We start from the raw sequence: 22,788 nt of genomic DNA, 5'->3' as shown, positions 1-22,788 counted from the left end.
AGAGTTACAGGCTGGATGGTGGACAGAGAGAGAGGTACAGGGTGGATGGTGGACAGAGAGAGAGGTACAGGCTGGATGGTGGACAGAGAGCGAGAAAGAAATCAAATTTGATTTGTCACATGCGCCGAATACAACAGGTAGACCTTAACCAACAATGCAGTTCAAGAAATAGAGGTAAGAAAATAATAAAATGAGGCTATATACAGGGGCTACGGCTACTGAGTCAATGTGTGGGGGTACAGGTTAGTTGAGGTAACTTAGGTAGGTAGGGGTAATAAAACAACGAGTAGCAGCAGTGTAAGAACAAAGGGGGGGACATCAATGTAACTAGTCCGGGTGGTCATTTGATTAATTGTTCAGCAGTCTTATGGCTTGGGTGTCGAAGCTTTTTTAAGGAGCTTTTTGGACCTAGACTTAACGCTTGTCGTGCTATAAGCAGAGAGAACAGTCTATGACTTGGGTGAGTGGAGTCTGACAATTTTTTGGGCCTTCCTCTGACACCGCCTAGTATATACAGCGGCAAGAAAAACTATGTGAACCCTTTGGAATTACCTGGATTTCTGAATAAATTGGTCATAAAATTTTATCTGATCTTCATCTTAGACACTACAGTAGACAAACACAGTGTGCTTAGACTAATAACACACTAATTATTGTATTTTTCTTGTCTATATTGAATACACCATTTAAACATTCACAGTGTAGGTTGGAAAAGGTATGTGAACCCCTAGGCTAATGACTTTTCTAAAACCTCATTGGAGTCAGGAGTCAGAACCTGGAGTCCAATCAATAAGACAAAATTGGAGATGTTGGTTAGAGCTGCCCTGCTCTATAAAAAACACTCACAAAATGTGAGTTTGCTATTCACAAGAAGCATTGCCTGATGTGAACCATGCCTCGAACAAAAGAGATCTCAGAAGACCTAAGAATTGTTGCCTTGCATAAAGCTGGAAACGGTTACAAAAGTATCTCTAAAAGCCTTGATGTTCATCAGTCCATGGTAAGACAAATTGTCTATAAATGGAGAAAGTTCAGCACGGTTGCTACTCTCCCTAGGAGTGGCCGTCCTGCAAAGATGACTGCAAGAGTACAGCGCAGAACGTTCAATGAGGTTAAGAGTGTCAGCTAAAGACTTACAGAAATCTCTGGAACATGCTAACATCTCTGTTGACGAGTCTACAATATGTAAAACACTAAACAAGAATGGTGTTCATGGGAGGACACCACGGAAGAAGCCACTGTAGTCCAAAAAAAACATTGCTGCACGTCTGAAGTTTGCAAAAGAACACCTGGATGTTCCACAATGCTTCTGGCAAAATATTCTGTGGACAGATAAAACTAAAGTTTAGTTGTTTAGAAGGAACACACAACAGTGTGTGGAGAGAAAAAAGGCACAACACACCAACATCAAAACCTCATAACTGTAAAGAATGGTGGAGGGAACATTATGGTTTGGGGATGATTTGCTGCCTTAGGGCCTGGACAGCCTGCTATCATTGACAGAAAAAGAAATTACCAAGTTGATCAAGACATTTTGCAGGAGAATGTAAGGCTATCTGTCCGCCAATTGAAGCTCATCAGAAGTTGGGTGATGCAACAGGACAACGACCAAAAACACAGAAATCAACAATAGAATGGCTTCAACAGAAGAAAATATGCCTTCTGGAGTGGCCTAGTCAGAGTCCTGACCTTAACCCAATTTAAAATGATGTGGCATGACCTCGAGAGCGGTTCACACCAGACATTCTACGAATATTGCTGAACTGATACCACTTTGTAAAGATGAATGGTCCAAAATTCCTTCTGACCGTTGTGCAGGTCTGATCTGCAACTACAGAAAACATTTGGTGGAGTTTATTGCTGCCAAAGGAGGGTTAACCAGCACATACTTTTCCCACCCTACACTGTGAATATTTACACGGTGTGCTCAATAACGACATGAAAATGTATAATTGTTTGTGTGTTATTAGTTTAAGCAGACTGTTTGTATTTTGTTGTGACTTAGATGAAGATCAGATCACATTTTATGACAAATTTAGCAGAAATCCAGGTAAATCCAAAGGGTTCCCTTACTTTTTCTTGTCCTGTAGGTCCTGGATGACAGGAAGCTTGGCCCCAGTGATATACTGGGTCGTCCACACTACCCTCTGTAGTACACCTTACGGTCGGATGCCGAGCAGTTGCCATACTAGACGGTGATGCAACCGGTCAGGATGCTCTCGATGGTGCAGCTGTAGAACTTTTTGAGGATCTGGGGACCCATGTCAAATCTTTTCAGTCTCCTGAGGGGGAAAAGGTATTGTCGTGCCCTCTTCACGAATGTCTTGGTGTGTTTGGACCATGATAGTTTGTTGGTGATGTGGACACCAATGAACTTGAAGCTCTCGACCCGCTCCACTACAGCCTCGAAGATGTTAATGGGAGCCTGTTTGGCCCTCCTCCTCCTGTAGTCCACGATCAGCTCCTTTGTCTTGCTCACATTGAGGGAGAGGTTGTTGTCCTGGCACCACACTGCCAGGTCTCTGACCTCCCTATAGGATGTCTCATCGTTGTCGGTGATCAAGCCTACCACTGTTGTGTTGTCAGCAAACTTAATGATTGTGTTGGAGTTGTTTGGCCATGCAGTAATGGGGGAAGAGGGAGTACAGGAGGGGACTAAGCACGCACCCCAGAGGGGCCCCAGTGTTGAGGATCAGCGTGGCACATGTGTTGTTGCCTACACTTACCATCTGGGGCGGCCCTTCAGGAAGTCCAGGATCCAGTTGCAGAAGGTGGTGTTTAGTCCCAGGGTCCTTAGCTTAGTGATGAGCTTCGTGGGCACTATGGTGTTGAACGCTGAGCTGTAGTCAATGAACAGTATTCTAACATAAGTGTGCCTCTTGTCCAGGTGGAAAAGGGCAGTGTGGAGTGTGATTGAGATTGCGTCATCTGTTTGGGCAGTATGCGAATTGGAGTGGGTCTAGGGTTTTGATGTGGGTCATGACCAGCCTTTCAAAGCACTTCATGGCTACCGGCGTGAGTGTTATGGGGCAGTAGTCATTTAGGCAGGTTACCTTTGCTTTCTTGGGCACAGGGACTATGGTGGTCTGCTTGAAACATGTAGGTATTACAGACTCGGTCAGGGAGAGGTTGAAAATGTCAGTGAAGACACCTGCCAGTTGATCCGCGCATGCTGTGAGTACACCTCCTGGTAATCAGTCCGGCCCCGCGGCCTTGTGTTTAAAGGTCTTGCTCACATTGGCTACGGAGAGCGTGATCACAGTCGTCCGGAATAGCAGCTGCTCTCAAGCATGCTTTAGTGTTGTTTACCTCGAAGTGAGCATAAAAAGGCATTTAGCTTGTCTGGTAGGCTCATGGATGGTGGACAAAGAGAGAGAAAGAGAGAGGTACAGGGTGGATGGTAGACAGAGAGAGAGAGAGAAAGATACAGGGTGGTCGGTGGACAAAGAGAGAGGGAGAGAGAGAGAGAGAGAGAGAGAGAGAGAGGTATGGTGGATGGTGGACGGAGATAGAGGGATAGAGATACAGGGGTGGAAAGAGAGAGAGGTACAGGGGTGGTGGTAGGTAGGCAGGCAGGTAGTTAGGTGGGCAGGCAGGCAGGTAGTTAGGTAGGCAGGCAGGTAGTTAGGCAGGTAGGCGGGCAGGCAGGCAGACTCTGGAAGAGAGAAAGATCCTAGTGTTCTTCTACTTTATGATCAGGCTCAATTAGCTGCTCCAGGGGAATTGTGAGGGTACTGACCTACGTCACACTCCCTCTCCACACGCTCCAGTTTGCTGCTGTAACTGTTGACTGACTCCAGCAGTTTGACCTGATTTTACAGTTCTCTCTAGGCAAGAACTACCTGAAATAAGTCCACTCACAGAGACCAATACATTTAATAAATAGGGATTCAATACTTTATAGGTAAACTGTACAATAGCTTCCCAAGAACTAAAACAGCAGAACATAGGAAATAACCCATCATCCTTAGAGGAAGACAGGAAATTGTTTCATCCAGTGGATTTCACTAATAATGCATTACAATTATAATAATCAATAATGCTGTTTGTTCACATTGTTCTGTGTACAATTACGAGCTGTCGGAGGTGCTCTATCAACACGTAACCACACACACACACACACACACACACACACACACACACACACACACACACACACACACACACACACACACACACACACACACACACACACACGAATGGCTGTGCTCTGCCGCGTTATCAATAGGTAACTAGGTACCGCTCAGTGTCTTAGTGTTGCTGGTCCTCTGGGACAGCTCAATTCCTTCTGCTGCAGCGCTTGCTAAAAGCCCCTGAGTCGAAGGCATTTAGAGAACAGCTTCCTTTTACAACTTAATGTTAGATGAAAATAGTCTATAGGCCAGGAAAAACTTATACATGGTAACTTCAGCTAACTTTAGCCACCGCTAGCTAAACATCTACGGAACTGATGGAGGCATTTAAGTAACATCAAACTAAATATGGAGATGATTCATTTTTATTAAACATGTCCCCATCACTTCCATAGATTTTTAGCTGGCGGTGGCTAAAGTTAGCTGATGTTAGGTACCGCTCAGTGTCGATAAAAGACAATTATTTACCTTTATTAATTTATTAATAACCTTTATTAATTTTATTTAATACTGTGCAGCCGTATTCATCGACTTGGCCAAGGCTTTCAACTCACCGCATTCTTATCGGCAGACTCAACAGCCTTGATTTCTCAAATGACTGCCTCGCCTGGTTCGCCAACTACTTCTCAGATAGAGTTCAGTGCGTCAAATCAGAGGGCCTGTTGTCCGGACCTCTGGCAGTCTCTATGGGGGTGCCACAGGGTCAATTCTCAGGCCGACTCTTTTCTATATATACATCAATGATGTCGCTCTCGCTGCTGGTGATTCTCTGATCCACCTCTACGCAGACGATACCATTCTGTATACTTCTGGCCCTTCTTTGGACACTGTGTAAACAAACCCCCAGACGAGCTTCAATGCCATACAACACTCCGTCCGTGTCCTCCAACTGCTCTTAAATGCAAGCAAAACTAAATGCATGCTCTTCAACCGATCGCTGCCTGCACCCGCCTGCCCGTCAAGCATCACGACTCTGGACGGTTCTGACTTAGAATATGTGGGCAACTACAAATACCTAGGTGTCTGGTTAGACTGTAAACTCTCCTTCCAGACTCACATTAAGCATCTCCAATACAAAATTAAATCGAGAATCGGCTTCCCATTTCGCAACAAAGCATCCTTCACTCATGCTGCCAAACATACCCTCGTAAAACTGACTATCCTACCAATCCTTGACTTCGGCGATGCCATTTACAAAATAGCCTCCAACACTCTACTCAGCAATTTGGTTGCAGTCTAACACAGTGCAATCCGTTTTGTCACCAAAGCCCCATATACTACCCACCACTGCGACCTGTATGCTCTCGTTGGCTGGCCCTCGCTTCATGCTCGTCGCCATACCCATTGGCTCCAGGTCATCTATAAGTCTTTGCTAGGTAAAGCCCCGCCTTGTCTCAGCTCACTGGTCACCATAGCAGCACCCACCCGTAGCACGCGCTCCAGCAGGTATATTTCACTGGTCACCCCCAAAGCCAATTCCTCCTTTGGCTGCCTTTCCTTACAGTTCTCTGCTGACAATGACTGGAACGAATTGCAAAAATCACTGAAGCTGGAGACTTATATCAAATCAAATATATTTATATAGCCCTTCGTACATCAGCTGATATCTCAAAGTGCTGTACAGAAACCCAGCCTAAAACCCCAAACAGCAAGCAATGCAGGTGTAGAAGCACGGTGGCTAGGAAAAACTCCCTAGAAAGGCCAAAACCTAGGAAGAAACCAAGAGAGGAACCAGGCTACGAGGGGTGGCCAGTCCTGTTCAAACTGTGCTGGGTGGAGATTATAACAGAACATGGCCAAGATGTTCAAATGTTCATAAATGACCAGCATGGTCAAATAATAATAATCACAGGCAGAACAGTTGAAACTGGAGCAGCAGCATGGCCAGGTGGATTGGGAACAGCAAGGAGTCATCATGCCAGGTAGTCCTGAGGCATGGTCCTAGGGCTCAGGTCCCCTGAGAGAGAGAAAGAGAGGGAGAATTAGAAAGAGCATACTTAAATTCACAAAGGACACCAGATAAGACAGGAGAAGTACTCTAGATATAACAAACTGACCCTAGCCCCCCGACACATAAACTACTGCAGCATAAATACTCCCTCACTAACTTGAAGCATCAGCTGTCAGAGCAGCTTACCGATCATTGCACCTGTACATAGCCCATCTGTAAATAGCCACCCAACAACCTCATCCCCCTAGTTATTGATTTTTTTGCACCCCAGTATTTTTGCATCCCAGTATCTCTACTTGAACATTCATCTTCATCACATCTATCACTCCAGTGTTTAATTGCTAAATTGTAATTATTTTGCCACTATGGCCTATTTATTGCCTTCCCTCCCTAATCTTACTACATGTGCATACACTGTATACAGAGTTTTCTATTGTGTTATTGACGGTACGTTTGTTTATCCATGTGTAACTCTGTGTTGTTTGTGTCGCACTGCTTTGCTCTATCTTGGCCAGGTAAAAAGGTGAAATATTTTTTGTTTATAAAAATCTAAGTTTGTAATGGCTGTTTAAAGAACACTGAACCATGAATTACAGTTTATCCCAGCCCATAGACTGTATTCAGGGTGAGGAACCATCTACCATCAAGTTGTAAAATAATGATCTTCTCCTTTAACACGCACGGACCCATGCATGGCTTAAAACATTTCTATGAATCATTCCTTAAAGAGACTTCAATTAGCTGCCAGCTGGAAGACTAGACAAGACTTCTCTATTTCTGAAGTAAAAGAAAAGAGAAGGAAAAGAAACAAACAAACAAAAGGAGAGGGGGATGGAGACGGAGAGGCAGATAGAGAAAGATGGAGTCTGGAAAGACATCAGTCGATATTGACAGATTACTGTAATTCTGGCTGTCAGGTCCATCGACCGGTGCAACTCATGCCAATCAATAGCTCAGTCCGGTATCGAACCACGCTGTGCTCCGCGCTGTGCGCATGCACGCACACACACGCACGCACGCACACGCATGCACGCACGCACACACACACGCACGCACGCACACACACACACACACGCACGCACACACACACACGCATGCACGCACATACACGCGCATGCACGCACACACACACACGCACGCACACACACACACGCACGCACACGCGCATGCACGCACACACACACGCGCATGCACGCACACACACACACGCGCATGCACGCACACACACACGCACACACACACACACGAGATTGGACATGTCAGATGAGAATCGCTTTTCACCCCCCTATATTTTGCTTTGTTTTCGAGCATTATTATATATATTTTTTTAAAAACAGGGGTTAGAGGGTTGATCGAGTATTTAAAGGGTAGATAGAGAATTTAGAGGTGGGGATTTGGAGCATGTGAACTTGAGTGGTCGCCAGTGTCACACTTTCCAGGAAGATATCAAATAATAATGACTGAAATGGGGAGAAAAGTATAGGTGAAATTACAAATCATTAGCTAGAAGAAAACTGGACTAGAGGGAAAAGTGGTGCTTTTGTACAGATTTGATTTCTACATGGCATAGAAACTGATGGATGGTTTTTCTACTGACTCCAGGCATAAAATACTGAATCATTAACATTCATATTAACATTATGTTCATTTTGTAACATCGTTACAAACGGCATTATTATCATTGGACAATATTGAAACAATTTGGCAAAAATAAAGCTACTAAATCCCCCCCAAAATTATTTTGCTATTCAAAATTATCAACATTAGTGCTAGACAGAGCTCAAAAGCCATGCTATTGGCGGTGGTGTGAGTCACCCAAATGAGGCGAGAGATTAATCGCTACTGAAGCAAATCGCTCTGAATCACTGTGAGGAGACGATGGGCAATGATCACCGTTTCTCTGCTGGAGAAAAATGCGGTCACCTCTTGCACCGAGCAGAATGTGATGCTCTACATGTTGAGAAAATGAGCACCGGAGGGGATGAGACATCGATAATTATCGAGCGAGAAGGACGCCGTTCTACCATTATGCCTTGTGAGCCTGCAGTGCAGTGAGGAGCTGGTCTGTGTGGCAATCTATCGCACTCCTCAGAACAGAAAAGGAGCAAGTCAACACGACAGGAGCTATAGCCGGATGAATTCTTCATGCCTTCCACTGTCTCCACAGCAAGGTGACACGCACATGCAAACACACATTAATACACTTCTACTAATCTCCCTTGCTAGTGCAAAATAACAATTAACGTGACAGCCATGGCCATAGGTGAGGAGAGGCATAACAGATCAGTTAGCGAGTGTGTTGTGGCTTTATCTCCCCCCTACAGGCTGGATAGGGCTGTGGTTTGGAGAGTGCTGCCAGGCCCTGGCAGGGAGATGGAAAGATGGAGAAGGATACAAGTTCTGGTAAAGGAGGATGAGGGATTTAAGAGCCCTGCTGGCGTTGAGAGCCGTGGCCCGGACCATGGTGGGAAGGATCTTCTCATCCACTATGGCTCCATCGAACAGGGGCCCAAAAAACGGTACCTAGAGGGAGAGAGGGGTGTAGAGTGAAGGAGAGGAGAGAGAGGGGGGAGGGAGGGAGGAGAGCGAAAACAACTCTGTAATTTACTATTGATTAGATAAAGCCATAACAATAAGAAACTTTATAAAACTATAACAGTGACAAGTGATTTTCATCTATCAGATCCCAGGGAATGCAATGTTCAATGCAACATTAGTTAATTTTATAAAATAACAAAAACATTATTGTTTCAGTGCCATAATTGACTTTCATAAAAGCCAGACCTCTTTTCTGTCCTTATCTGGCCATCTTTCCACATTTCCCCAGACTCTGAAGGGACAGACCCATCTTCTAGCCATATCCATACTGCAATTTAATTCTAAGAATCCTGTTGATCTGATTAGGCCGGACATAACTGAGCAGGAAGCAGGAGTACAACGAGACATTAGTTTTGATTTATTTATATATTAAAATATAACACTGCAGCAGGGACAGCTGTGATATTGTCAATTGTAATTTTTCAAATCACAGAAATGTGTCTTTTTAGCTTTTAATAAACTCACAAAAATATCCCGAGGGATTGGAAGCCAGGGTCAGCCATGGTGCGGTGCCCCTAGTGCAGTTTAGGAGCTAGGACTAAGTGCCTTGCTGAAGGCAACAATGGTAGGAAATGGAATCTAGGATACCTTAATGTCAACTTGATGATTAAAACCGATGTAAAACTGTTTTTTTTTGTGTGAACCCACCTCTGGCTTCTTGAGGATCTGGATGCTGTACATGTGGTTCTTCATGGGGTAGATGATGATGAGGACGTCTCCAAACTCCGTAGGGATGATGCCTCTCCTGTAGTCCCGCGAGTGCTCAGACCACACAATGTGTACCTCGTCATTCCCAAGATGCCTTAGCTAGAGGGACAGAGGTGAGGGAGGAGAGGAGGTGGGAGGGGAGAGGAGGAAAGAGCAAGAAGGTGAGTGTCCCTGTCCAGTAGTCAACATAGATTTTTTTATTGTGTTTAAAAATTCAAGTTCATGTTATTCATTCACATGGCAGAGGATGATTAAACAGTCACACATTAAATGTTTCCATATTTCTATGAAATATGACATAATTACTAACAATATGACTGCAATTCCAATTGACTACAACTTCCAATTTTTTTTATTATGCATGTTAAAAAGCATATTTTCTGTGTTGGAATGGTGTTGGCGTACACCACAACAGAATGGTGTGGGCGTGGTCATTAAAAGTATGTAAGTAGACCAGTGATTAAGCCAGCTCATCCTCCTCTACACTGCTGATTGGCCAGCTCATCCTCATCCAACATCCATGACATGTTCTATGAGGAAATAGCAAACATTTCTGAAACTGTCTATTTGAGATACAAGTTTGAGGTGGGGTTTTTGACGTGTTTCTTCTCCAATTTATGCTTTGGCCACAAATAATCTACATGACCAAGAGTATGTGGACAGCTGCTCGTTGAACACCTCATTCCAAAATCATGGGCATTAATATGGAGTTGGTCCCCCTCTTTACTGCTATAACAGCCTCCACTCTACCGGGAAGGCATTCCACTAGATGTTAGAACATTGCTGCAGGGACTTGCTTCCATTCAGTCACAAGCGCATTAGTGAGGTCGGGCACTGACGTTAGGCGATTAGACCTGGCTCGCAGTCGGCATTCCAATTCATCCCAAAGGTGTTCGATGGGGTTGAGGTCAGGGCTCTGTGCAGGCCAGTCAAGTTCTTCCACACCGATCTCGGCAAACCATTTCTGTATGGACCTGGCTTTGTCCACGGGCCAACTTCTCGGCTGAGCCGTTGTTGCTCCTAGATGTTTCCACTTCAAAATAACAGCACTTACAGTTGACCGGGGCAGCTCTAGCAGGGAAGAAATTTGATGAACTGACTTGTTGGAAAAGTGGCATCCTATGACAGTGGAACTTTAAAAGTCACTGAGCTCTTCAGTTAAGCCATTCTACTGCCAATGTTTGTCTATGGAGATTGCATGGTTGTGTGCTCGATTTTATACACCTGTCAGCAACGGGTGTGACTGAAATAGCTGAATCCACTCATTTTAAGGGGTGTCCATAACAAATGTATTTGGATATAAGTAACAGAATATGAACTTTTAAAAAGTGAGATATTCATTGGGCAGTTACTTTAAGTGAGAGCCTTGAGCTTGGATTCGCCGTCAAAACTCAGGCCTGTATGAAAAAAAAGTCTCAGAGAAGGAGTGCTGATATAATCTTTGATATAATCTTTGTCATTGTGATCTAAAAAGAAAAACGATCCTATACCAGAACTAGGACTTCTCCATTCAACCATCTAACACTGTCACTGTGTCCTGTGTGGGGCAGGTAGCACGAGTTGGCTGTCTAGGACTACTCCATCCAGGGCCATCCAGCACCGTGTCATTAACCTTGAAGAGTGACAGGCGAGAGGAGCCACCACCGCAACACGCCGCCTCAGACCACAGCACTCATCCATCTTCTCACACTCACTCCATCTTTCTAATGTTCTCTCCATCTTCACATGTTCACTCAATCACTCCGAGGGCCACAGAGAGCCAGGCTGTCACAGGCAGTCCCACAAAGGCCACGTCACACTGTCCTGGCCTGGGTCGTGTTCATTAGGTGCAAAACTGAAGAAAACTTTCTCAAAACAGGAGGGACTACCTGGACTTGTCTAATAAAAAAAAAAACTAATTTACTTTTCCCGTTGTGTGCCATAGTGAACACGACCCTTGCCTGTATAGAGAATTCCATTTGGTAAATCGCTCTGCGCATGCATACTCAGGCTGACTGGCTATCGTTCAGGCAAATGAGAAAAAAGTGCACTCAGGCTATCCGGAAGGCCAAAGTTAGTTACTTTAGAAGCAGTTCCCTCTCTGTGGGTCGAACCCCAAGAAGTTCTGGAAAACGGTTAAAAACATGGAGAATAAACTCTCCTCCTCACAGCTGCCCTTGTCCCTTAATGTTGATGATGTGGTTGTTACTGACAAGGAGCACATGGCTGAGCTCTTTAATCACCACTTTAATCACCACCAGTCAGGATTCCTACTTGACTCAGTCATGACTCCTTCCCCGTCCAACATTTCCTCATCTCCCACCCCTTCTAATGCAACTATCCCCAATGCTTCTCCCTCTTTTTCGCCTGTCCCGCTACAAAGTTTCTCCCTGCAGGTAGTCACTGAGTCTGAGGTGCTAAAGGAGATCCTTAAACTTGACCCCCCAAAAAACATCTGGTTCAGATGGTTTAGACCCTTTCTTCTTTAACTTCTTGATACACCCATCCCGTTACCGGGATAATTTTTGTCAACATCCGCAGAATTGCAGAGCGCCAAATTCAAATTAAATTACTAAAAATATTAAATTTTCATGAAATCACAAGTGCAATATAGCAAAACACAGCGTAGCTTGTTGTTAATCCACCTGGCGTGTCAGATTTCAAAAAAGCATTTCGGCGAAAGCATACCAAGCGTTTATGTAAGGACATCTCTCTCAGTAGACAAAACATTACAAACAGCTAGCAGCCAAGTAGATTGGTCATGATCTTTCTCGCTCATTTTTAAAAATAAAAGCCTGAATCTATGTCTAAAGACTGTTCACACCATGGGGAAGCCATAGGAAAAGGAATCTGGTTGATATCCCTTTAAATGGAGCGAAGGCAGGCTATGGAACAGAGAGCTTTCAGGAAAAACAGCACTTCCGGGTTGGATTTTTCTCAGGTTTTCGCCTGCAATATCAGTTCTGTTATACTCACAGACAATATTTTGACAGTTCTGGAAACTTTAGAGTGTTTTCTATCCTAATCTGACAATATTATAATATTATATGCATATTCTAGATTCTGGGCCTGAGAAAGGCAGTTTCATTTGGGTACGTTTTTCATCCAAACATAAATACTGCCCCCTGCACTCAACAGGTTGCTGTATACTGTATATTGCCAAGCCTAGCTCTGACCTTTTTCACCTCTCTCTCCTCTCTGGGGAGGTTCCCATTGCTTGAAAAGCAGCATTTTATTTAAAGGGTTATAGGCCCATTTCTATTTTGCCCTGTTTATCAAAAGTGTTGAAAAAACTTATCAATAATCAACGGACTGGCTTTCTTGATGTCTATAGTATTCTCTTGGGTATGCAATCTGGTTTCCGCTCAGGTTATGGATGTGTCACTGCAAACTTAAAGGTCCTAAAAGATGTCACCATTGCCCTTGATTTTAAGAAATGTTGTGCTGCTATTCTTTACAGTTCGCTGCAGCTAGCAACTGGAACGAGCTGCTAGAAAAAAACTCAAACTGGAGCGTTTTATCTACATCTCGTCACCCAAAAACTCGATCATGAACACTTTTACTGACAGTTGTGGCTGCTTCGTGTGATGTATTGTTGTCTCTACCTTCTTGCCCTTTGTGCTGTTCTCTGCGCCCAATAATGTTTGTACTATGTTTTGTGCTGCTACCATGTTGTGCTGCTGCCATGTTGTGTTGCTGCCTTGCTATGTTGTCGTCTTAGGTCTCTCTTTATGTAGTGTTGTCCCTCTTGTCGTGATGTGTGTTTTGTCCTATATTTTTTAATCCCGGCCCCAGTGCCCGCAGGAGGGCTTTTTCCTTCTGGCAGGCCACCATTGTAAATAAGGATTTGTACTTATCTGACTTGCCTAGTTAAGGTTAAATAAAAAAAATAGCACCTTGTTCTCATCCTCCGCTCTCAACCAATAGGAAACTATTATTCTTTCCTCCGAGCCAGTCACAAAATCTAATCCTCATCCATTGCCGAGCAGATAGTGGCTAGCTGCTGCTTGAGCCATCTTTCCTTTAACATTTCACATCAGCAGCCCTCATTCATAATTCCTTGGTCCATAAGACCCAGAGGGTGTGTACGTATTCTCAGCTTTCAACCTTCAGTACGCCTGTCACTGTCTGTTACGAGGTGTGCTGAGGGGAGATGGGGCAAACAACAAACAAATAAATATGCAGGGTGTGTGTGTGTTTGAGTGTGACTATGTGTGTGTGCCTGCTGGCCGCTCTCGCTGGCTGAGCTGACACGCTTTAGTGTCTGGTTAACATGGTTTAGTGTCTATCTGCAGATCGCTCTGTTGGATAGCGTCTCCTCCAGCCTCTCCAAATCCAATCAGCTGCTGAGAAGTCATGGTAGGAGTTTAACCAGGGGGACAGCGACGGCCAGATCTAATTTGGCTACATTATGGCCATGTGCAGCGCGGACCGCCGGGTGAAGGGGGAACGGGAGCAACGCTCCAGGTGACGAGTCCCAAATGGCATCCTGTTCTCTATATAGTGCACCACTGAGCTCTGGTCAAAGGTAGTGCTCTATATAGGGAATAGCGTGTAATTTGGGATGAACAAGGGGGTTTGGGGGGGCCACCACCACCCGCACGCACAAACATCACTTTGTTGCTATACATACACACCTAAATTGTAGCAATGAGTTATGAGCAGAGTGGTGAGCGCAGATGCAGAACATGAAGACAGAAAGGCCTTTCGGCAGGCTGGCAGGCTGGAGGGCTGGATGAGTGATTTCAGACATGAGATAGGAGACGGTTATGTGAAATACGGTGGTTTGAATTTATTTCCATCTTACACTCATAACAAGATGGCGCCGACAGAGATGGTCGCCTCACTTCAAATCCTTATGAAACTATGCAGTATTTTATTTTTTTATGTATTATTTCTTACATTGTTTCCCCAGGAAATCTTAACCTGTCCAGGACTGGGGTTCCGCTAGCGGACAGTCAATGAAACTGCAGGGCGCCAAATACAAATCAACAAAAATCTTATTTTACATTGGCGTGTTATGTTCAGTAGTTCCAAAACATGCAGTGATATTGCAGAGAGCCACATTAATTCACAGAAATACTCATAATAAATGTTGATGAAAATATAACTATTATACATGGAACTTTAGATACACTTCTCCTTAATGTAACCGCTGTGTCAGATTTTTTTTTAACTTTATGGAAAAAGCATCATCTGAGAATGGCGCTCAGAGCCCAAACCAGCCAGAGAAATATCCTCCATGTTGTGTAGTCAACATTATTCATAAATAGCATTTTAAATATTCACTTACCTTAATCATCTTCATAAGAATGCACACCCAGGAATCGCAGTTCCACAAAAAATGCTTGTTTTGTTCGATAATGTCCATCATTTATGTCCATTTATGTCCAATAGCTTCTTTTGTTAGGTCGTTTGGTAAACAAATCCAAAAGCGCGATCTGGTCCATTCGGACGAAACATTCAAAAAGTTATATTACAGGTCGAAGAAACTTGTCAAACTAAGTATAGAATCAATCTTTAGGATGTTTTTATCATAAAAGTTCAATAATGTTCCAACCGGAGAATTCCATTGTCTGTAGAAAAGCAATAGAACGAGAGCTACCTCAAGTGGAAGCGCGTGACTGAGAACGAGGCTGTAGGCAGACCCCTTAGTCAAACAGCTCCCATCCGGCCCCCCTTCACATGAGCAGCCTGAAACAACGTTCTAAAGATGGAGGACATCTAGTGGAAGCCTTAGGAAGTGCAAAATAACCCATATCCCACTGTGAATTCGATAGGGGTGAGTTCAAAAACTACAAACCTCAGATTTCCCACTTCCTGTTTGTATTTTTTCTCAGGTTTTTCCTGCCATATGAGTTCTGTTATACTCACAGACATCATTCAAACAGTTTTAGAAACTCCAGAGTGTTGTCTATCCAATACGAATAATAATATGCATATATTAGCATCTGGGACTGAGTAGGAGGCAGTTCACTCTGGGCACGCTATTCATCCAAAAGTGAAAATGCTGCCCCCTATCCCAAACAAGTTTTAAGTCTAATTACAAACAGCCGGGAAGAACTATTGGATATAAGAGCAACGTCAACTTACCAACATTATGACCAGGAATACGACTTTCCCGATGCGGATCCTCTGTTCGGACCACCACCAAGGACAATGGATCTAATTCCCAAAAGCTGACCCAAGACAACGGCGCCGCAGAAGGGGCAGACTGAGCGGCCTCCTGGTCAGGCTCTGTAAACGTGCACATCGGCCACCGCTCCCGAGTATACTACTCGCCAATGTCCAGTATCTTGACAACAAAGCAGATGAAATTTGAGCAAGGGTTGCCTTCCAGAGAGACATCCGAGATCGTAACATTCTCTGTTTCACGGAAACATGGCTCACTCGGGATATAATATCCCGGACTTCTCCATGCATCACACCAACGGAGATAAACACCTCTCTGGGAAGAGGAAGGGCAGGGGTGTATGCTTCATGATTACTGACTAATGGTGTAATCATAACAACATACAGGAACTCAAGTCCTTGAACTCACCCGACCTAGAATTCCTCACAATCAAATGCTGGCAATGTTACCTTCCAAGAGAATTCTCGTCAGTTATCGTCAAAGCTGTGTACATTCTTCCTCAAGCAGACACCAAGCGGGCCCTAAAGGAACTTCACTGGACTCTATGTAAACTGGAAACCATATATCTTGAGGATGCATTTATTGTAGCTGGGGATTTTAACAAAGCAAATTTGAGAACAAGGCTACCTAAATTCTATCAGCATTTTGATTGCACTACGCGCGGTGCTACTCTCGACCACTGCTACTCTTAAATTCCGCGATGCATACAAAGCCTTCCCCTGCCCTCCTTTCGGCAAATCCAACCACGACGCCATCTTGCTCCTACCATCTTATAGGCAGAAACTCAAATAGGATGTACCAGTGACTGGTCTGACCAATCGGAATCCACGCTTCAAGATTGTTTTCATCACGCGGACTGGGATATGTTCCGGTCAGCCTCAGGGAATAACATCGACCTACAGTGGGGCAAAAAAGTATTTAGTCAGCCACCAATTGTGCAAGTTCTCCCACTTAAAAAGATGAGGCCTGTAATTTTCATCACAGGTACACTTCAACAATGACAGACAAAATGAGAAAAGAAATCCAGAAAATCACATTGTAGGATTTTAATGAATTTATTTGCAAATTATGGTGGAAAATAAGTATTTGGTCAATAACAAAAGTTTATCTCAATACTTTGTTATATACCCTTTGTTTGCAATGTATTTGGTCACCTACAAACAAGCAAGATTTCTGGCTCTCACAGACCTGTAACTTCTTCTTTAAGAGGCTCCTCTGTCCTCCACTCATTACCTGTATTAATGGCACCTGATTGAACTTGTTATCAGTATAAAAGACACCTGTCCACAACCTCAAACAGTCACACTCCAAACTCCACTATGGCCAAGACCAAAGAGCTGTCAAAGGACACCAGAAACTAAATTGTAGACCTGCACCAGGCTGGGAAGACTGAATCTGCAATAGGTAAGCAGCTTGATTTGAAGAAATCAACTGTGGGAGAAATTATTAGGAAATGGAAGACATACAAGACCACTGATAATCTCCCTCGATCTGGGGCTCCATGCAAGATCTCACCCCGTGGGGTCAAAATGATCACAAGAATGGTGAGCAAAAACCCCAAAACCATACGGGGGGACCTAGTGAATGACCTGCAGAGAGCTGGGACCAAAATAACAAAGCCTACCATCAGTAACACACTACGCCGCCAGGGACTCAAATCCTGCAGTGCCAGACGTGTCCCCCTGCTTAAGCCAGTACATGTCCAGGCCCGTCTGAAGTTTGCTAGAGAGCATTTGGATGATCCAGAAGAAGATTGGGAGAATGTCATATGGTCAGATGAAACCAAAATATAACTTTTTGGTAAAAACTCAACTCGTCGTGTTTGGAGGACAAAGAATGCTGAGTTGCATCCAAAGAACACCATACCTACGGTGAAGCATGGGGGTGGAAACATCATGCTTTGGGGCTGTTTTTCTGCAAAGGGACCAGGACGACTGATCCGTGTAAAGGAAAGAATTAATGGGGCCACGTATCGTGAGATTTTGAGTGAAAACCTCCTTCCATCAGCAAGGGCATTGAAGATGAAACGTGGCTGGGTCTTTCAGCATGACAATGATCCCAAACACACCGCCCGGGCAACAAAGGAGTGGCTTTGTAAGAAGCATTTCAAGGTCCTGGAGTGGCCTAGCCAGTCTCCAGATCTCAACCCCATAGAAAATCTTTGGAGGGAGTTGGAAGTCCGTGTTGCCCAGCAACAGACCCAAAACATCACAGCTCTAGAGGAGAGGAATGGGCCAAAATACCAGCAACAGTGTGTGAAAACCATGTGAAGACTTACAGAAAACATTTGACCCCTGTCATTGCCAACAAAGGGTATATAACAAAGAATTGAGATAAACTTTTGTTATTGACCAAATACTTATTTTCCACCATAATTTGCAAATAAATTCATAAAAAATCCTACAATGTGATTTTCTGGATATCTTTTCTCATTTTGTCTGTCATAGTTGAAGTGTACCTATGATGAAAATTACAGGCCTCTCTCATATTTTTAAGTGGGAGAACTTGCACAATTGGTGGCTGACTAAATACTTTTTTGCCCCACTGTATATGCGGATTTGGTGAGTGAATTTATAAAGACGTGCATTGGAGTTATTAAAACCCACTCTAACCAGAAACTGTGGATGGATGGCGGCATTCACGTAAAACTGAAAGCGTAAACCACTGCATTTTACCATGGAAAGAGGTCTGGGAATATGGCTGAATGTAAACAGTATAGTTATTCCCTCTGCAAGGCATTCAAACAAGTGAAATTCCGGGACAAGGACAAAGTGGAGTCACAATTCAACGGCTCAGACACGAGACGTATGTGGCAGGGTCTACAGGAAATCACGCTACAAAAAGAAAACCACCCACGTCATGGACACCGACGTCACGCTTCCAGACAAACTAAACACCTGCTTTGCCCGCTTTGAGGATAATATAGTGAGACCGTCGCTGGTGTGTTTACGGACATATTCAATTGTTCCCAGTCTGCTGTCTCCACATGCTTCAAGATGGCCACCATTGTTCCTGTACCCAAGAAGGCATAGATAACTGAACTAAATGACTACCACCCGTAGCACTCACTTCTGTCATAGTCAAGGATCATATCACCTCACCGGCCACCCTAGACCCACTTCAATTTGCATACCGCCTAACAGGTCCACAGACGATGCAATCACCATCACACTGCACACTGCCCTATCCCATCTGGACAAGATGAATACCTATGTAAGAATGCTGTTCATTGACTACAGCTCAGCATTCAACACCATAGTACCCTCCAAGCTCATCATCAAGCTGGAGGCCCTGGGCCTCAACCCCACCCTGTGCAATTGGGTCCTGGACTTTGACGGGCAGCACCCAGGTGGTGAAGGTAGGAAACAACATTTCCACCTCACTGACCCTCAACACTGGAGCCCCACAATGGTGCATGCTCAGCAGCCTTCTGTACTCCCTGTTCACCCACGACTGCGTCGCCATGCACGCCTCCAGGTCAATCATCAAGTTTGCAGAAGACACAACAGTAGAGGGCTTGATTATCAACAACGACGAAACAGCCTATAGGGAGGAGGTGAGGGCTCTGGGAGTGTGGTGTCAGGAAAACAAACTCTTTCTCCAAAAGTCAACAAAACAAAGGAGATGATCGTGGACTTCAGGAAACAGCAGAGGGAGCAGCCTCCTATCCACACAGAAGGGACAGCAGTGGAGAATGTTTTAAGTTCCTGGAAAGTTTTAAGTTCCTCTCCGTACACATCAAGGACAAACTGATATGGTCCACCCACACAAACAGTGTGGTGAAGAAAGCGCAACAGTGCCTCTTCAACCTCAGGAGGCTGAAGAAATTTGACTTGTCACCCAAAACCCTGACTAACTTTTACAGATGCACAATCGAGAGCATCCTGTCGGGCTGTATCACAGCCTGGTACGGCAACTGCACCACCCTCAACTGCAAGGCTCTCCAGAGGGTGGTGCAGTCTGCACAACGCATCACCGGGGGCAAACTACCTGCCCTCCATGACACCTATAGCACCCGATGTCACAGGAAAGGTGCTTCTACACCTGCATTGCTTGCTGTTTGGGGTTTTAGGCTGGGTTTCTGTACAGCACTTTGTGACATCAGCTGATGTAAGAAGGGCTTTATAAATAGATTTGATTGATATTTTTTGCTTTCAATCAATCAAAGACAACAACCACCCGAGCCACTGCCTGTTCACACCGCTACCAACCAGAAGGCGAGGTCAGTACAGGTGCATCAAAGCTGGGACCAAGAGACTGAAGAACACCTTCTATCTCAAGGCCACCAGACTGCTAAACAGCAATCACTAACCCAGAGGCTACTGCCTACATGGAGACCCAATCACTGGCCACTTTAACAAATAGATCATGAGTCCCTTTAAACAATGTCACTTTAATAATGTTTACATACCTTACATTACTAATATATTATGTATATACTGTATTTTATTACCATCTATTGCACCTTGCCTATGCCGCTCGGCCATCGCTCATCCATATATTTATATGTACATATTCTCATTCACCCTTTAGATGTGTGTATTAGGTAGTTGTTGGGGAACTGTTAGATTACTTGTTAGATTTTACTGCACTGTCAGAAACAGAAGCACAAGCATTTTGCTACACTCGCATTAACATCTGCTAATCATGTGTATGTGACCAATAAAATGTGATATCTTAGAGGTTATGTGATGGATTGGATGCCTGTTAGTTCACATTATCAGCAGTGTGAGTGAGTAATCACAAGCAAGCTATCAGTGGCGTTTCAGCTCTTGTTATTAAACCCCTCAAATCAGACTGCGATAAAATACACCCCTCCTCCTCTCTCTAGCCTCCTCACCCAAGCCACTGCAGAACAAGGGGAAGAAAATTCAAACTCACAGCTAATGATCCGTCTGCTTATTACTGGTCATTAGACACCACAATGTTTCTCTGGTACATTTACATTTGTATCATTTAGCAGGTGCTCTTATCCAGAGTGACTTACAGTTAATGCATTCATCTTCAGATAGCTAGGTGGGTCCATAGAGATCCTGGGTGAGACAACTACACATCACAATACCCTCCTCTACTACACTAACGTTACAACGAAATGACTCCTGCGGCCATTGGCCTACTAAGAAACTGTGTGTGTGTATTATTGGCCATCACACATGCACAACCAGCTTTTTCAATATTCCCCTCCTGTCTGTAAGCATTCATTAATGAGTATGTTATTAGTATTAGCAGCACCTTAGCATCCGGTCAGGGCTGTGTGTGTGTGTATCGCCCCCGTTGAAGATGTATGCCAGGGGAAGTGAGGGGACAGCTCTAATGATACTTCATTGTTCATTCTGCATCGCCGCGGCGATCTATAGCTACAGGCCCTCTGTATCATCGGCCACCCCGGCCTCACAGCCAAACTCATTACAGCTAATGCCCTCTGTTCTCTAATTACATTTCTGCCTGCTGAAAAATAATACCAAGACAAACAGATATTTGTAGAAGAGGAGAAAAACAAGGGAGAGGTGATGTCTATTTTAGGTTAAGAGTGACAGAGAGAGGTAGGGGAAAGAGAGAAAGAGAGATGCTAGCATGTTACAAAGGGAAAGAGAGAGAGATGCTAGCATGTTCCAAAGGGAATGAGAGAGAAATGCTAGCACGTTCCAAAGGGAATGAGAGAGATGCTAGCATGTTCCAAAGGGAATGAGAGAGAGATGCTAGCATGTTCCAAAGGGAATGAGAGAGAAATGCTAGCACGTTCCAAAGGGAATGAGAGAGATGCTAGCATGTTCCAAAGGGAATGAGAGAGAGATGCTAGCATGTTTCAAAGGGAATGAGAGAGAGATGCTAGCATGTTCCAAAGGGAATGAGAGAGAGATGCTAGCATGTTCCAAAGGGAATGAGAGAGAGATGCTAGCATGTTCTAAAGGGAATGAGAGAGAGATGCTAGCATGTTCCAAAGGGAATGAGAGAGAGATTCTAGCATGTTCCAAAGGGAATGAGAGAGATGCTAGCATGTTCCAAAGGGAATGAGAGAGAGATGCTAGCATGTTCTAAAGGGAATGAGAGAGAGATGCTAGCATGTTCCAAAGGGAATGAGAGAGAGATGCTAGCATGTTCCAAAGGGAATGAGAGAGATGCTAGCATGTTCCAAAGGGAATGAGAGAGAGATGCTAGCATGTTCCAAATGGAATGAGAGAGAGATGCTAGCATGTTCCAAAGGGAATGAGAGAGCGATGCTAGCATGTTCCAAAGGGAATGAGAGAGAGATGCTAGCATGTTCCAAAGGGAAAAAGTACAGAGGCAGAATGAGGTGAGAGAGATAAAGAAGAGCTAGAAGAAGAAAGGGCTTCTTGAGAGAGAGAGGAATAAAGGGAACCATTTAAGGTGAGAATATATTTTCTCCCTCATTGCCACTGTAGCTGGAAGGAGATGGAAGTTCCTCTCATCTTCTGTAGCAACCCATTGCCCTGGTAGCTGGAGGGAGATTGAAGCTCCTCTCGTCTACATTAGCAAAACATGTCATGTTTCTCTGTGGGGCTCAAGTCCACACAAAAACAGCTCTCTGCAGGTAGAAATGTGACCCATCTGAGAGAGCTTGACATATAATGGTTTAGTAGTGGACTGAACAGAAAGGTCAGTGTGTTTTTGTTCCGCATTGTATGAGTTGGGGGATACAGAGAATCACTACAGAGTGGTGTGAGAGAGAGAGAAGACATTGGGTCTCTCTCTCTGCAGGGGAGCAGTGAGAGCATCTAAAAAGGCAACACAGAATAACCCACCCCCTGCTGACTGGATGAAAGGGAGTGAGAGGGACACAGACAGACATGGCTGCGGTCCAAACACTTAAAATACGCACCCTATCCCCTCAGCCCTCAAATTAAGTGAACACTTCTGATGACGTATCATGACGTCTGACGAGTATACACTTGCAGGGCAAGGGGCGAGGGAGGAAGGAATGATTTTTAAATGGACCGCCCTTGGCCGGAAAATCGCCACTCGTTCATCCCGCAATGATTGTGTTTTCAGCCTGAGGTAGCTTATATATATATATATATATATATATATATATATATATATATATATATATATGCTTTATATGCGCTACAGTCAATTATGAGAATTATGTCTACTTATATTAAATATATAATTCTTAATATTTGCCTAATGTATGATAGCTAGCGAATTAATTTGCTAACTAATTTTAGCCTGCCTAGCTGGAACTTTTGGAGGAGAAAAATTTGTCTACAATTTCCAAAAGATTTCCAAAAAATGTCCAAACAAAAACATATTTACTTTTTGCG

At 44.2% G+C, this 22,788-nt stretch overlaps 1 protein-coding gene across 9 annotated transcripts in view; it reads right to left on the bottom strand.

Moving 5' to 3' along the window:
* The window catches only part of LOC110505733 (ral GTPase-activating protein subunit alpha-1), a 117,034-nt gene that overhangs the window by 29,861 nt on the left and 64,385 nt on the right, over nucleotides 1–22,788 (bottom strand). For all 9 annotated transcript variants that reach the window (XM_090221035.1, XM_090221042.1, XM_090221037.1 and 6 more), the window contains 2 exons: nucleotides 9,331–9,489; nucleotides 8,480–8,607 (listed from right to left, as the gene is read on the bottom strand). In XM_090221035.1, the coding sequence (XP_090077161.1) occupies nucleotides 8,480–8,607; nucleotides 9,331–9,489 (287 nt within the window). The remainder of the gene's footprint in view (nucleotides 1–8,479; nucleotides 8,608–9,330; nucleotides 9,490–22,788) is intronic.

The sequence above is a fragment of the Oncorhynchus mykiss genome, chromosome 25 (assembly GCF_057628025.1).
Source record: "Oncorhynchus mykiss isolate SJ-2025 chromosome 25, ASM5762802v1, whole genome shotgun sequence".
NCBI lineage: Eukaryota > Metazoa > Chordata > Actinopteri > Salmoniformes > Salmonidae > Oncorhynchus > Oncorhynchus mykiss.
The sequence above is the reverse complement of the archived record's forward strand: the minus strand, read 5'-3'. Positions and strand labels throughout refer to the sequence as shown.